The sequence below is a fragment of the Taeniopygia guttata genome, chromosome 1A (assembly GCF_048771995.1).
Source record: "Taeniopygia guttata chromosome 1A, bTaeGut7.mat, whole genome shotgun sequence".
Lineage (NCBI taxonomy): Eukaryota > Metazoa > Chordata > Aves > Passeriformes > Estrildidae > Taeniopygia > Taeniopygia guttata.
In genome coordinates, this window is record NC_133025.1 from 41,270,790 (window position 1) to 41,286,623 (window position 15,834).

The 15,834-nt window shown below is 35.8% G+C and overlaps 1 protein-coding gene across 2 annotated transcripts; it reads right to left on the reverse strand.

The window, feature by feature from the left end:
- Nucleotides 1-1,535: 1,535 nt before the first annotated feature.
- Nucleotides 1,536-15,830, reverse strand: C1AH12orf50 (chromosome 1A C12orf50 homolog). 2 transcript variants are annotated; one of them, XM_030260939.4, is made up of 12 exons: nt 15,067-15,830; nt 13,509-13,632; nt 11,327-11,503; nt 10,084-10,161; nt 9,876-9,989; nt 8,476-8,595; nt 7,144-7,251; nt 5,763-5,870; nt 5,339-5,536; nt 3,809-3,898; nt 3,164-3,255; nt 1,536-2,568 (listed from the first exon to the last, which is right to left on the reverse strand). In XM_030260939.4, exons 1-12 carry the CDS (start codon nt 15,073-15,075, stop codon nt 2,509-2,511), a joined length of 1,278 nt encoding a protein of 425 aa, XP_030116799.3. In that variant the 5' UTR covers nt 15,076-15,830; the 3' UTR covers nt 1,536-2,508. The 2 variants fall into 2 exon arrangements, with proteins under 2 accessions (XP_030116799.3, XP_030116780.3); XM_030260920.4 differs by having other exon boundaries at nt 1,536-2,571.
- Between the last annotated feature and the right edge of the window lie 4 nt (nt 15,831-15,834).

A 15,834-nucleotide genomic window follows, 5' to 3' on the forward strand; every position in this document is an offset into this window, starting at 1 on the left:
TTTTTATTATTTTAGGGAATCTTTGAAGCTGTGAAAGGGAAATCTTAATTAAGAATTTGATCACACAAAGCACTTGATCCCTTAATATTCCTCAATTTCTAAAAAGAGCAGCTAACACCTCACAGGAACTGCAAATATCTTGTTAAGTCATATATTTAATGTGCAATGCTGAGATATTTTTTGGTATCTGTGAATTCCTCGGTTGAGCAAGTGATGACTAAAAGAACCGTATTTGTAATTTCTCTACAGGAAGCTCCAGTGAAAAGAGTACTGAAGCTGTGATTCCACAAAGTTGAGGATCGGCCCAATATTACCCTCGTGGCCACATTCTTTTCTTCCTGAATTTCCTTGTCCCTTGAGAAGAGCTGGACACTTAGCCCAACCATCTGCTGGGCTATTCACATCTTAAGATGCTAGAAAATTATTTTCTTTTGGCTTTGGTTTTGTTGGGTTGCTTTGTCAGGGTAGGGAGGTGGGTTAAACTGTATAAGGAGGTGCCTTGTTCTTTAAGACCCCAGTCAGAAAGGTGCTCAGATTTTATAAAAAAACCTCTGAAGAGCCTGATTTTTTGAGACCACACTAAAAAGAAAAAGAAGATAGTAGAATTAACCATATGACCCTTCAGATGCTGGGAGCTCCAAGCCGAATGGGTCCTCTGACCACAGCCCAGCATACCCTGCAGATTTCACCCATGAGAAATTACCCTATTTTGGTCACTGGAACTCTTACAGGATTTTCTCAAAGAAGCCAACTCTATTTCTCATTTGTATTGTCAAACAGAAAGGGCGTCCACCTGAGAACTTGCTGCACTGCTAAATAAAGGTGAGGACCAGCAGGCAGTGTAATCACCTGTACCAAGCAGGAGCTGCTGATTCTCTCCTGTGGTAAGAAATCTGTGTGGCACAAGTCAGCAGGCAGAATATGCAGCACAGCACAGTCTACACTTATACACCCATATAGTAACAATATTAACCACCTGCATAAATTGAATATTGAAATCCTTTTAAATGGAATGCTAAAATCAGATCAACATAACAACATTTGCCTATGCCTATTTTTAGTCTTATCAAATTTAATACTCTAAACTGTGGAGACATTGGACAAATAGCAAATGTAACATTTATATTTCATTTATGTGAAAAAAAAAAGAAATTAAAGGCCTTTATCAAGATACTAAAAAATAACTTGGTACAACAGTGCTCTGAATTAAGACTTTAAATTGCCTCAGGAAGACAACATATGAAATGTTGCTTCAAGGCATCATGTGCTACAATTTGAAACACTAATGTCTAATTAGAGGTGAAGGGAACATTTCCAACACACCTAGTGTTTGATTTTTAAAAGATGCTTTTTGTTTTGTACATTATTACTTAGCTAAACCAAATCCTCTAGATTTTTCTATTCTTCTCTCAGTTAAGAACAGTGATGTGTAACTGCATACCTGTCTTTAATCAGTACAGCATGTTCTAATTTAAATTATTAAAAATTCAATTTCAAAATAAAATAAAAATGACACCACTATTGACATAATCAAGTAGGGCAGAGAAACATCTATTTCTCATAGAACAAATAGAATTATTTCAGGTAGAAGTTCCCTGGAAGGTGTCTGATCCAGCTTCATGTAATAAGCAGTCACAGAAGAAAAGGTTCCAAGGTGGCAAAATGCTTTCATTCTCACAGTTACAGGTGCCACCAAGATAATTACTGGATCCTAGTGTTACAGAAAGAAGTTTGAAAGGCTCTCTACAAAAACAGATTATGTTCTAAGAATGCCCAAAGGTCAAGTAAATGCAAAAAAACCTGACAAAACAGCTGAGAAAAAAGACATGAAGTCGTGTATATGTAGCACTTCAGTAAGAGGTTTGTTTCCACAGAAAGCAATATTAACCTAACCTTCTTACCAGTCTTTCTCTCAGTCTTTATACAACTTTTCATATTTTAGTTTGAAACACATTTAAATACATATCTCAGTTAATTCTGAGGTTTTTGTGAATTTCATTTAGTTCATTACACAGTTATGCTCTGCTAAAATTGGAAAATCTCAAGATCAAACTCAGACTGAGTCCCCAAACATCTGGCAAAACAGCTAAACCATGTAAGAATCTGGGTTTTGTACCAGCAAACCACATTCTAGCATGCATTACACTCTTGCTGTTTACATTAAAAGTCCTCTGAAACTGCTAAGTATAACTAATAGTATTTATTCATATTAGGAATTATGCCTTAAAACATCTATCAAATAAAACAGGAGAAGACTCTGCTTAGGGATTTTTTTCTCTATGAGCTATCAGTCTATGGTGTAGAGCCATAGTCAGTAAAAATAACTTCAACTGCAAAATTTTATAGTAGATTAAATATAGTGGCTACAGATCTTTATATGTCACCATGCAGAGCATACTTTTAAGAATCTTTAACCAGTTTTGAAACACTATAGTGTGCTTGCTTCCTGCACCTTCTTTTTGGAATTTGCAGTTTCTTCATCTTTGGATATTCCAGTTGCTAATTTCCTTATTTCCATTTAGATGTTTCTTTTTCTCCTTTTTTATTCATTTCCATGTCTTCTTTACTCTGCTGTCAAAACAGATATACACAAAATTCTGTGCATAAATTCTTAGAGTAAAACTAAGAATTTCTCCTTCAGAAACATTTTAAGAAGTAAAATTTCAACATGAAACACGAGATAGAGGTTCTAATCTCAGCTTTCAAGGCAGCTGTAAAATGTATGAATGGTCTTTAGGGTATCTTGCAAACATTTTGTAGCCTGAGTCCTTTCATAGCTTCAGACTTCAGCTCTTTATCGTTCAGCCATTGCTGAAGCTTCATGAACAATCCAGCAGAAAAAGAGTTCAAACTCATATGGTCTCTACTGTGCTTGTCTGGTGCTAGAATCCAAAATTTGCCTTTTGTAGCACTTTATAGTACACACTTTTCTTTCATGTAAGTACTATTGTTAAAAAACCCCAGAAATCTCAGGTTAATTATGCAGGCAAAGGTATATGACTGAAAACAAATAAAACTATTAACTACTCTTTCAGCGACTCAACATTTATCAGAATCAGGTTTTGAATGAGGAAGTTTTACAAGCACTTTTACATTTTCTAGGTGGGCAGAGACATGCCAATTCTCCTAACAAGGCTGAATTATAACCATTTTTATCAGTTACCTGAGTGGTTATTTTAAATTTAGAGAATGATTTTGCTTGTGGATTTCTCTTCTTCCAAGCTGGTGAATTAGAAGATCCTGAAGTATATTTGCCTGTAGGAAAAACATACACAGTGTTTCCTAACTTCAGCCACAATTTCAGGAAGAGTCTCTTAGTCTGATATGTGAATTAAATACTGCATTAGCTGAAGTTTCAAATAATGTATCAGATGAGTCAGACATCGCCTCTGAAATACAAGCTTGTTTTAAAGGCAGACTCTTTAGAACTTCAAAGATAGTTTGCAATATTGTAGTATTTCCATGAGGCTCATATGATCTTCCAAAAAGGAGATTCTGCTACGAACATCCTTGGCTTTAACAAGGGATTATTCCTGGCCTGAAGACCTTCCCAAAGACATCAATAGCTTCTGTTTTATCCCTCCTTGTGAAAGCCTTATATATAAGGCTATATTATGGATTTTTTGCTAGACAGTTGATTGTGCCTCAGAATATGTTGCCCAATCACAAACCATTTTCTTTAAAAATTGATTAAAAATTAATATTATTAATATTCTTATTTTAGTTCCATCTTAATGCGATTAATTAAAATTACTAATTTTGTAATAATTCTACAATTTTCACTTTATACACAATGTGCAAATGTTACCATAGTTTTCTGTTTGGGTACAAAATCTCCTATTGGTGTCAGGCTGATTCTTTTGTTTGGAGCCTTTCAAACCATAGGACTCAGGTACTGCTGGAAAGAAAGGCAGCAAAAATGTTAATGATTGTTCTTACAAAAATCAACAAAAATGCTGATTCCTATTTTTTCATAAATGTTCTATCCTTTTTTAACCTGGAAATTTAATAAAATTCATTCTTCACATAAATAATGTTCTCTCTATAATCTTTATACCACCTTGTCTACATGTAATGAAAGCAAACATTCAAAGAAAAAAGAGACACAACTATTTGTCCTCAGACAAAGCACCAATGTCAGAATTTGTTTCGCTTTATTCACCTTAAAAGAGGCATTACTCTGTCTGAAGGAGGTCCCTGTTAGAAATTAAGACAGGGATGCACCTCAAAAGGGAGAATAAACGCAGCCTAAGAGAGATGACTGAAACTGGCAAGATGAAATCACTTTATTGATTTCTGATTATTTAAATTACCACTAAATCTGCTGACAAAATGACAAATGAAAAAAAAAACAAATTATCCAGAGAAACCATGGACACAGAAACTGAAAATTCAAATAAAGCCCAAATGATGTACTAGATTGGGTGAGGCTATATATGTTAGCAAGATAAAAATAAAGCAAAAGGTGTAATAAATCTGAAGAAGATTGCCAGAAAGAAAGATGGAAGACTCAGAATCCCACCTGCAGGTTTCTTGTCAAATTAATGAATGGCATAGCATGTACCATCAAGAAGACAGTAGAGTAAGATGAAGGAAAGTGCCATCCTTTATGAGCAGCAGAAAGAATAGATTCAGTCCTCTGTCCAACATAATTAATGTGAAAAAAATTATACTAGTGTTAAACACAAATATTTACACTGTATTTAAATTGATAACAGAAGTGTGAATAAGACCCAAACCCTTGTTTATTCAAGACAAAAAAAAAGTTCTAAATAATGAAAATAAATACAAATTCATAATAATGAAAACTCCAGTGAAATCCCAGTTATGGAAATATATGCTGCAAGGCAAGCAGCATATTTTTCCTACTGGGAAAAATAAGGTTGAACAAGAAACATTTCTCAAGACACAACTGAAATTCTACTGCAAAACATACTTCTACTTTAAGTAGTTACAATAAAATAAGAGCTTAAAGGTGGAATTTTCAAGGTTTATTAAATATTTGAAAATAAGAAGTTACATAAGACATTCTGTAAAAAGTGGCGATCACTATATTTGTGCACATCACTACTTCATTGCATCATCCATGAATTCCTGCTGTAAAGATGGCTCAAACATTGTCCATGAATATTCTGTCTGACAAACTGTAAAGCTTTATAAATCTTTACATTTCTGTCTATGGATATGGCTGAAATCTACTTGTGAAAATTATTATTGATCAAATTTACTCATGCCTGTATTTAAGCATAAATAACTTATTATTCAGCTGCAGGGACGCAGTTGAGTGCAGTACAATATAGACAGGCATTTTAAGAATTCTGTGCACACAGGAACCCACCTGTAGATCCACTGAATTTTGGCTTTTGAGTGACAGTCCGGTAGACTACATAAGCTGATCGTCGAGGTTCTGAAGAATTTAAATTAGTGTACCTTCCAGTGTCTCTCCCATATGGACTGGAAGAAACAGTTTCATCCTCCTTACTTTGACCCCTTTGTTGATAACTTGGTTTTACTTTGGGGTCTGGAGTGTGAATTCCTAAAAGTGAAAATACAACCAAAAAGGTTGTCTTATTATTAAAAATTTTACATAGTGCATGCAACTGGAGACCAAACAAAATCTAAAAAATGCTCTTTGTAGATAGACCAGTCCAAGTATGGGCTGTCCATTTTTGACACTAAGAACAGAAATTTACTAGATAGTGCTAAATCATCTCATAGTTTAGTAAATAGAAATGAATAAGCTGATAATTTTTTCAAAATACCTTTGCCAGTTACTGCATTAGCTGCATTTCTTCGCTCCTCAGAAATCCTTTTATTTTCCTTTACTTCCTTAAAGTGGTGGCCCTTTACCAGTTCAGTGTAGTTTGTGTCTGAGGAATTAAAATAACATGTATTCAGTTTTTAGAAAGCACAAAAAATGTTCATAGCCAAAAATACTGTGGTATTTTTATTTTATAATCCCCTAATTAATAAATAGATTCCTTTGTGTGGAACATGGTCTCACATGTTAATTATTCTATAAGTGTCATTCCCCAGAAGGAAAGCTAAAGTGTCTGTATTTCCTCTAGCAGAAGAAATCTTGAAGACCAACTCAAAACCTAACTCTAAACGCAAAAATCAGAGCATCCTTTCTCTACACTGCATAGGTGTGAACCTCTGGAACACCCATGGCTGAGCCCATGGAGACCAATCCATGCACTTCAAAGGATGCCTGGCTATGAATGACTTCTGCCTGTAGCATCTGGATACACCCTGGACATGTGCAGTGGATGAACATAAAAAAATACTACAAATGAAGGAGATAAATTTGCAACAGCACTGGTTGCACAGGCAAGCCCACTTTCCCTGAACTTCGCAGGAAAAGTTGCATTGATAAGTAACCACAGTATTCTTCTCCTGGCCCTGCTACTCTTTGGGAAGATGGGGCTTTGTTCACCCTTTTTTCCTGCTAACATAAATAAGCACTTTTGGTTCCTGTCATTTCAGGCCAAAATGCAGTAGAAATGCTCTATTTCTGCTTCAGTTTATGGGATAGTTTAGAGACCAAAATCTGTCCTTTTTTCCCTTTTTATTCTAAAACTGCAAAGAAAGAACTGGATAACAATCTACTCACAATAACATTTTGTAAATTGAGAAATATATTGTGGAACTCTCCTGTGAAAAGGATGAAACTTATCATTAAGGTACTTTAGTGTAGGCATTTTAATTTGCTGTATGTGACTAGTTTTTGATAAGCATACTCTATCACAAGTGTTGTGCTCTTTCCTTAACTATATTTTTTCCTTGTTTTATTAAGTCCTGCATTCTGTGAGATACTAGCTAGAATCAAATCTGTTTTACTTGTATGAAGTGGAAAGTGCACAGCATTCCCCATGATCTATCATGAGCATCAAAGACTTCAGTAATGCAGGGACTCATAACTGAGTCTGTCAGAAGATGAAAACTGGCTGAAAGAAGCAGAATTAAACCATATCATACAACAACTGCTGTCATCTTGCAGCGAAAGAATTCACACTGTTAATGGAAATTTCACTTCAGTGTAAAACACTTTGGTTTTACACAAAATATATAATGTTCAACACACTTGCAGAGGAGCAATAGTAATCTAATCTAAAAATTTGCAAATATATAATAATGAAGTACCTTTCACATTGGAATACTTTGATATAATTGGTCCTTTTTCCCGAGGTAGTGCCTCAAATCTGTTCCCATTAATAAATGTGTTCCTCTGCATCACAAAACCACCACCTCCTGTAGGAAAGGAGTCTCACAGTTATCAATATGTGAGAGCACCTTGAGAAAGGTGAACAGTGCAAAGTCTGCTTTTTAAATGGCATGGTTTTAGCTGAAGAGAGTAGAAACCAAATAGCTGATTTAATAAGGCCCACAAAAATTAGAGAAAATAGTCTGTTAAGCAGAGCTGTTAAATAGTCTGTTAAAAGCTTTAAATACATATAATTGTGAACAGAGATTCAATTATTGATTTGTGGCCCAGTGGTAACTGTTTACGCAGACATAAAGAATATCTAAAAAGAAAGATACTTTTGTACATAAAGGTCACAGGAAAAGATGTAGAATGTAAGATTAATTTCTACTTTCTGGAGCTAGCAGACACACAGCTGTTTGTTCTAAGCTAGAGCAAGCAGCCCTAGCATGGTATTACTCTATTTTTAATTGACAAACTAAGAGAGAAAAAAGAGTACTACAGTTATTACTATTTTTATCATTAATAAATATTTATGAAAAAAAGGACTGAATACCACAAAGTATTAAGCAAATTCAAGGAGAATGGGACATTCTTCAACTTTAATGACATGCTTCAACACTGAACTCAATTGGTCAAACAGTGTGTCTTCATTAAGGTGAACCAAATTTATGCAGAGGGAACCAAGTTTATGCAACCTGTTAGACAAGTTGCAGGCTTGCAGTTTTGCTATTTTTCTGTAGGATAACTGAAAAATACAAAGCTCATTCATCTTAAATATGGATAGTCTCCAAAAAATAACAGTTTTTGAAAGCCTTTTGACTTCAGACAGTCACAAACTCACAGTCACAGAATATTCTGAGTTGGAAGGGACTCACAAAGATCACCAAGTCCAGCTTTTAAATGAATGGCCCTTACAGGGATCAAACCCATGTCCTTGGTGTTACTAGCACCAGGCTCTAACCAATTTGTCTGCATCTTTACGCCTGCTTTTTCATAAATCCACAGAACCCTTTCTTTCCCACAATCAACTGTAATCTGCATAAAGTATTTTTTCCAGTGCAATCCTAAAATAAGCATAATATATAATTGTAAACAATGCTAATTATTTATTGTTATAATTAATGGCTCAGCGTGAGAAAGAGTGTCTAGAACATAAAAAACATATAATAACTCAAATGCAAAATGGGGAAGTTTAATGCATGCATATTTAGTTATTTAATTTACCACATGACATTCAGCAATGAGAAGCTGATGCTACAGTATATTACCTCCATTGTCAAAGGATTTATGATCTGTTCTGGGAATACTCTCTATTGATACCTTCCTTTCTGAACTCTCCTTTTCTTTTCTTGTATTATTAAATCTTGTAGGAATTGTGTTACCGTCACCTGGAAAGGCAACAGAAAGAATGTTTAGCTGTGTGTAAGCACAGGTAATGGCACTGACATTCTCTTCCTCCCACCCCTATGAGACATTGATTAGTTTAGTGCAATTTCTCTTAACCTCTCATTTCATAACCTTCTTTCTCTTTTATTAATTATTTGAATTCTGTCTAGTGTAATGGATGTCTATCTTTCATGCTATGTAAGAAAATATCAAAATTCATAGACTAAAGAAGACTATGGCTCCAAAGTAAAGACCCAGCTATAAATTACCTGCTTGTTCATGTACTCACTACCCATGAATTATATTTATTATATCCTATCTAATTAAATTTATGGCATTTTCAGAATGCATGTCATCATAGTACCTGAAGCCTCATAGAACTCAACTGAAAAACTGTTTTAGAGAAACATATAAATCTTTTTCTCTTAATGTAGCTAATGATAAATAAAGGCACTTCTTAAAAGGTATGTTAATGTACTTGTCACTGAGTCTTTCATCTATTGACTAAATATATCTATGTATTTGTTAGAAATAATTTATCCAAACTATTTTAATAACAAACATTTCAAATTTAGAATTTAGAATAGAATAGTAAATGAAAAACCCTAAGGATTGGGTAAATGTTTATAAATTTGTATTCCTTCAACCTTAATTATGTTGGATAGTCCAGAATTTAAAAAAAATGTAATTCTTTTGTTCTTCTCTTTTACAAGACAATTGAATCAGGTATTTAATCTAAATTTAGTTATAGAAAAGTTTGATTTAATGCTACATTTTGACATCAAGACACCCAAGATAGCCAGCAGAGATCATGAAGCACCTCTGAAGAAGTGGCTCATCTCACCCTTTGGCACTGTCTGGTGATTCAATAAAAAGGAGATTCATTGGAGTTCCTGTCTCTCATTTTCACCAGAGAGCCTAGATGAGAAATTAAACTACATTCCTAACCTTGGGATGGTAAAAATTAGACTACATAAATCTTTATAATGAAATGATATGAAATACCTATGCTGTGTATGTCATAAAAGATTGGGTTAATAGCCCATTTCTACCTTTTCCATACACAATTGATGCAGGTCATCAGGACAAGTGTGACTATATATATGGCAAAAATGAATGAAGTTTCTTTGTAATTTGCTGACAAATACAAATATCTTTCTGCAATATTTTATTTTCACTAAATTTAAAAAGCAGGGAGGAAGTGCAAACTGTGTAATAGTTTCTCCCTGTTACAGCAGTTTTAGAAGTGGTAAATACAATCCAAAGAAATCAAAATACTTGCCTTTCTGCAAGTTTTGTTCAGTAGTTTCCAAGGGTAATAACTCATCTCGCCACGGTGAAGACACGGTTTCTGTTGATTGGTGTTTGTAAGGGTTCTGAATCCCATAATACTCTCCTACACATGCCCCAAGAGGGGAAAAAAAAAGCCCTAAAGTTTACTGTATTGGAAGCATTGCTTTTAAGGAAAGAATGATTGATTTAATATTTACCAGATTTATAGCATAGATCCCTTATTGCTCTTTCTTCTTCAATATCTATAACAGTCTTAGGCATCCAGTTAGAAACATCTGAAGGAAGTATTTGTAAAAGATTACAAGATAACTACACAAAGACCTTAAATATTTCTTAATAATAAAATATGATAATTAATTTTTGTCATTGGTTACTTTTGGTTTTGACTGCAACTGTGTTTCTGGACTGAAAAATGATTACTTAATATTAGGTATTTTCAAGTGCAATGGGATTCCAGTTAAAATGCATTTGAAAAATCAAACGTTTGTTAATTCAAAAGGATTCAAAAATATCTCCAAAATTCATTTCCAAAGTGATCTTTCACAAGGAAATCAGATTCAAGTTGTCACCACAGAGTGCTTGTCAGAAAACCTCTACCCTGTAATGCCTGTTGGCAGAGCTGGTGAAGTAAGTGCTCCAGATCTCTCAGTTAAAGCTATGAAGATTAGCAAAGCCCTACTTTCTATACTGTTTAAGTGGCATACTCAAGCTGAAACCAAGTTAGGAAGCACTAACACACTAGTCTACCAGCCAAGCTGATGGGCAGTGGGAAAGTGAAAAGTGGGTTGGGGCAGCATGGTAATTTGCTGAATGCATGCCTGAAAGTAGGTCATTCTTTCACTTTTCACTCTCCAGGAATGTGTCATTTGTTCCATCCCTATGAGTCTCTTATCTCTAAGTGAGATACGTTAATAGTTTAACTGTATTAATATATATGTAAATATATGTAAGAACATTCAGTTCAACTAATGGAGAGTTTTGCATCAATTCTCTTTGCTAAATTTAAGAATAACTGTCTCTAAAAAATGACTGTCTACAGAGTTTGGTAAATCAGCTAAAAAAATTACTTAAGTTAAAGTCACACAACTATCTTTTTTAAAAAACTTGTGACTTCATCTTCACTGATGAGTGCATATAGCCCTTGTTCAAAAATGTGTTTCCCAGAAACAAAGTATCTCCTAAATTTCTAATTTCACCCCAAAATTTTGAAGAGTTTTTGATGGCCATTTGAATTGGATCACAGGCATTAGAAAATAGTTGTTGCTCACATCTGGTGACTAACAGTTCCAACATTTAAATATTAGCTGAAAACTATTTCAAAAAACTTTTCAACAACTCTTTTCTTAAAATGTCATGGTTATAACAAATCAGTTGTGAGGTACATTGCAAAAGCTGACAAAACCCATTCAACTTGCTTATAAAAAAAAAAAAACTGTTTACAGTTGTCTTCCTCGTCATCATCCTCTTCATCTTCCTCTTCATCATCCTCTTCATCGTCGAGGTTTATAATCAGTGGAGGATGAATTGGTACTAAAACATTGTCTTGATTTCTGAGTGAGTCCTGACGATGGGCTGGATGCAGAATGCCTCCTTGGACATCCTGTTTCAATGGAACATCTGCAGACAAGAACATTGAATTTCTTTTGTTAGAAAGAAACTAAAGTATCACATCCATGTTGACAGCAGCAGGCACACGTCTGAAAACATTATCAGTATTAGACATTATCTTATGCAGAGGTTGGCAAGAAAGCACCTTTCAACTCCAGAAAGTATGAAAAACACAGGTGCCAACTCCTCTGAAGGGACATGGGTGCTGCTGAATACAGACTTTTGAAAAGAGGAACATTATCATCACTGCACTATTTTAAAAAGTTGCAAACATGCTGTATCAATCCCTACAGTAACAATTTTGAAGAATTTAGCAATGCTAAGCACAGGATTGCTCATTTTAAATTTGAAGACTTTTTTTTATATCAAACTAAATCTCAACTCTCATTACTAGGTACAAAATGTAGATTTTGTTAAGGAATGTGAGACAAAAATAATTTACACTTAATCAGAAAAAAAATCATAAACTATATGATTTTCCTAAGAAATTTATCTCCACACATAATATTTTCATCAAAAAGGCTTTAGCACTGGGATAACCAGGAATACAATGGACTAAAAAGTAAAATGATGAAAGATGGTGAGCCTATGAGTATTGTTCAAGCTGACTGATTTTCAACCACAGTATTCTGCACATTATATTAAAAATATTGAAGAAGAACGTGTGGGCGTTTTTCTATTATTCCAGTTGTTTTTATTCTTGTGCATCTCTTGCTTGCCTATGAGTAGCATGTATCTCATGTTAAACCTTTTCACATAACATGATTGCAAATTAGACTTCTTGTATTTCATGTAAGAGATGTGAAGATATAATTTAGGATACAACACTAACTTGACGGAGCCCTTTTCAATGTTCAGAACAGGCTATTTTTAGCTCCAGGTAGAATAAGCCAAATTAAACTTAAATTAGTTTAACATGATTTTTAAGTATAAGAACAAAAAAATAAAAATTGCAGGCTATGTATCTGCAATGCTATTGTGGCACACACAGGCTTTGGATTCGTACGTATTTCAGTAAAAAAGCAATTGGTCTGTTTTCTAGCTGTGATTGTCAGACATTGCTCTTGCACAGGATACCCTTTCCCAGAGAGCCTTTTGGGTACAGTCTCTGACTTGCACCACAGGCAAAAGCTTGTGCTGAAGGCAGTATGGGCACTTGGAAAAACAGCACTCCAGGTCTTGCCTTGATCCTGTGTGCTTAGTTAGGCTCCACATGCCCAGATATGACAGCCTACATTTTCCTGGGGCAATTTCAAGAACATCAGGTTTCATGGTGACTTGCTCTAATCACTCCTGCCTCTGACAGCTGTCTTTGTTCTTTGCCCTGGACTCTTACCCTGGTCCAGGTTCCAGCTGTCTACCAGGATTTCTGGTAGTCAAGAGCTACTCTTAGAAATGGATGAGGGAAAAAACCCAACTTGTTTCCAAAAATAAGAGTGCTACCTTACAACAGTACTTCAGTCATATTTAACCAATGTTCAAGCCCTAAATGTTTATGCAAAACAACGAACTGGAAATATATCTGCACAAACAGCTCTGTAATCTGATGTTATCCCTACAAGGGTGTCTTGTCCATACTTCTTGTGCTTTATCACCTGATATTGGTTTCCCTACCAACCTCCTCCTCCCATCACACACATTATGTTTGATTTCTCTTAAATTATTACCTGCATACTATTTGAACTACTAGAGAGATTTAACCTATTAGAAATTCAAGTTAAGCAAAAATCTTATTCCATGGGTCTCAGCAACCTAAATGTAACTTCATCTTTGGTATTACTAATAGGTATGAAGATTCATAATATGACAGCTAAAATAAATCATGTGGCAATCTTATTCAAATTCCTTTCTTTCCCTTAAACTTGCTGGGTTAGATCATACCTGATTGATTCATCATGGTGCATTTCTTGATCTTAAGTCAATGCTTTCTTATGCTTTCTTACATAAGCACTGGAAGGACACTTTTGTCTATTTTGTTACTCTAACAAATTGTTGAGAAAATATTTTTACTCACTGTTACTAGGTGGCAAATAAAGTCCATTTATATTACGGGGTTTTCTGTGAAAGAAGTCACAGCTTATCCTCCTACAGCCTACGGGCTCTGTCTCCCAGAAACAGGAGAACTTGCTGTAGTTTTGCTGCAGGAGAAAACAGTTTTCAGGTGTTGTAAATATAACAATCAAAATTAAATAAATGGATTAATACATGCTGTGTGAACATAGGATTGAATATATGACAGTTCACACTGCTATAAATATATGACCAAGATTTTGTGGGACCACATTCTTATAGTTTACAACATTTCAAATTATCTTTTATGACTTTTGTCATAAACTGTAAACAGCTCTAAAGTTACTGAGTTAAGTAAATGGTGTTTGGTGATGCAAAATTGTTTCTAGATTAGAATAAGGGTAAGACAGTCTACTTAGTTTACTGCAGACTTTTCATGAGCTGGTGGGAAGGAAAAAAAAACTCTTAAGTCATTTAACTGACATGTGGCTGAATTTACTTTTCTGTACAATGGAAAAATTAGATCAATCTCCAATGAAACGTGCTGTACAAGTGCAAATCTTGTGCTTGTACTGCCTTACTGTTAAAGAACATGAATCTATGGGAGAACATGTGGTAGAAACAAAACCCAAAAAGATTCCCAACAAAAACTAAAAAAATTTGGTACTTAATGTTGGCACTGCTGCTATTACACTGTTCACACCATCTTTCAGCTTCAGCTGTTTTAAAGATGACAAACAAAAACCTACTGTGAATAACAGACTGTCTACATGGATTTGTTTAATTATTGCTTCTTTACTCATACTCATACTGCTACGGTCCCTCTATTGATCAATGTGGCTAAAAAGTCTGCATAATATTGCAGAGATCACACTTTCACAACATGAGTCACTTCCATTAGTCATACATAAAACTGTTGTTCTGCATCTCTGTCTTACCAGAGTTCGCAATTTTTAGCACCATCTCTGATGATACAATTCACTTATCCTTATAACCCAAGGTATCTTTCTCAAACATATGATAAACTTATAATTCCAAAGAGGCAAGGGCTCATGAGATTTACCCTAATTATGTAAACTCAGGCTTATATCCTGGATGTGAATGGCATCCCACCTGAGAACTGTAAATGCCAGGCTGAGGGTTATTTCTTAATGAGTTTCTGAGTAATTTTTTTAATTAAGACAAGGCTGTGCTTGAAAATATTGGAATATTTGGAAGGTTCCAGACATTAACAGCTGTGTTTAAGAGCAGCACCTCTAAAAACTTTTGGATTGTAGTCAGTACAATTGGGCCACCCCCTGAGACACAAAGGCTATCTCCCAGGCATTAACACCTAACTCCCTGACCCTTAAAAATGGATGGAATAACCAAGAGCCCTAAAATCATCCCTGGATTTTTACCAGATGGAATGTAAGTACTTATTTGAATTAAAGCTATTGGCAGTCAGGCAAATCATCTTGTCCCGAAAGCAGATTTCTCGCAAATGCCAAACCTTCAGATGACATAAAATTCAGTGGATAGTATAGCTAAAACAAAAAAGGAATGAAGGAAGCATGTGGTACCTTCTCCATGAGGCTGAACTGTTGAACTGAACTGAGAGCAGTTGTTAGCCAGGATGGAATGTTGCATTTTAACAGTTGCCAACTGCTCTTCCAGCTTGGGACATCAGCATGATGCTGCTACATGGCCTGTCCAGGATGAACACCTTCCTTTCTCTCTATTGCATCCCAGTAAAATATAGAATATCACATAATTTCAAAGAATTGCCCATTCTGGTGCTTTTTTAGTGTGAATGGAACAAACTAATTTAGTGAAGCTTAAATACCCAACTTCTTTTTTGCTGATGCAACTGTTGTCTTAAAAACAAATCTCTGATAACACAAAGATACAACAGTCAGAGGCAGAAGTGAGAGTATGTGTGCGAGAAGGAACCCTTGGCCACCAAAGTCAGGGAAGGAGAGAGAAGGTGCTCCAGGTGCCGGGGCAGAGAGTGTCCCTGCAGCCCGTGGCGCAGGCCATGGCGAGGCAGCCGTGCCCCTGCAGCGCATGGAGGTGAGATGCACCCGCAGCCCGTGCAGGGCCCCACGCCAGGGCAGGCTGCTGCACCCAAAGGGGGCTGTGACCCCATGAGAAGCCCGCGCTGGAGCAAGTTCCTGGCAGAACTATAGCCTCAGGAGTCCACAAGCGTCTACTATTGCAGGAGCCGGCGTTGGAGAAAGCGCAGCCGCCCCGGGTGGGGCCGCGCCAAGCCGGGCCGGGCCGGGCGGGCGGAGCCGGCGCTTGGCTGGGCCCGTGTCGGACGGGAGGCGGCCCCGCCCCGCGCAGCAGCA

What these genes read in the sequence shown, in the direction of transcription:
- C1AH12orf50 (XM_030260920.4), bottom strand. An exon ending in TAATGCAGTAACTGGCAAAG is followed by an intron (nt 5,537 to 5,762) that starts GTATTTTGAAAA and finishes TTTCACTTTTAG; the next exon opens with GAATTCACACTCCAGACCCC. An exon ending in AATTTAAAATAACCACTCAG is followed by an intron (nt 2,572 to 3,163) that starts GTAACTGATAAA and finishes CTGTTTTGACAG; the next exon opens with CAGAGTAAAGAAGACATGGA.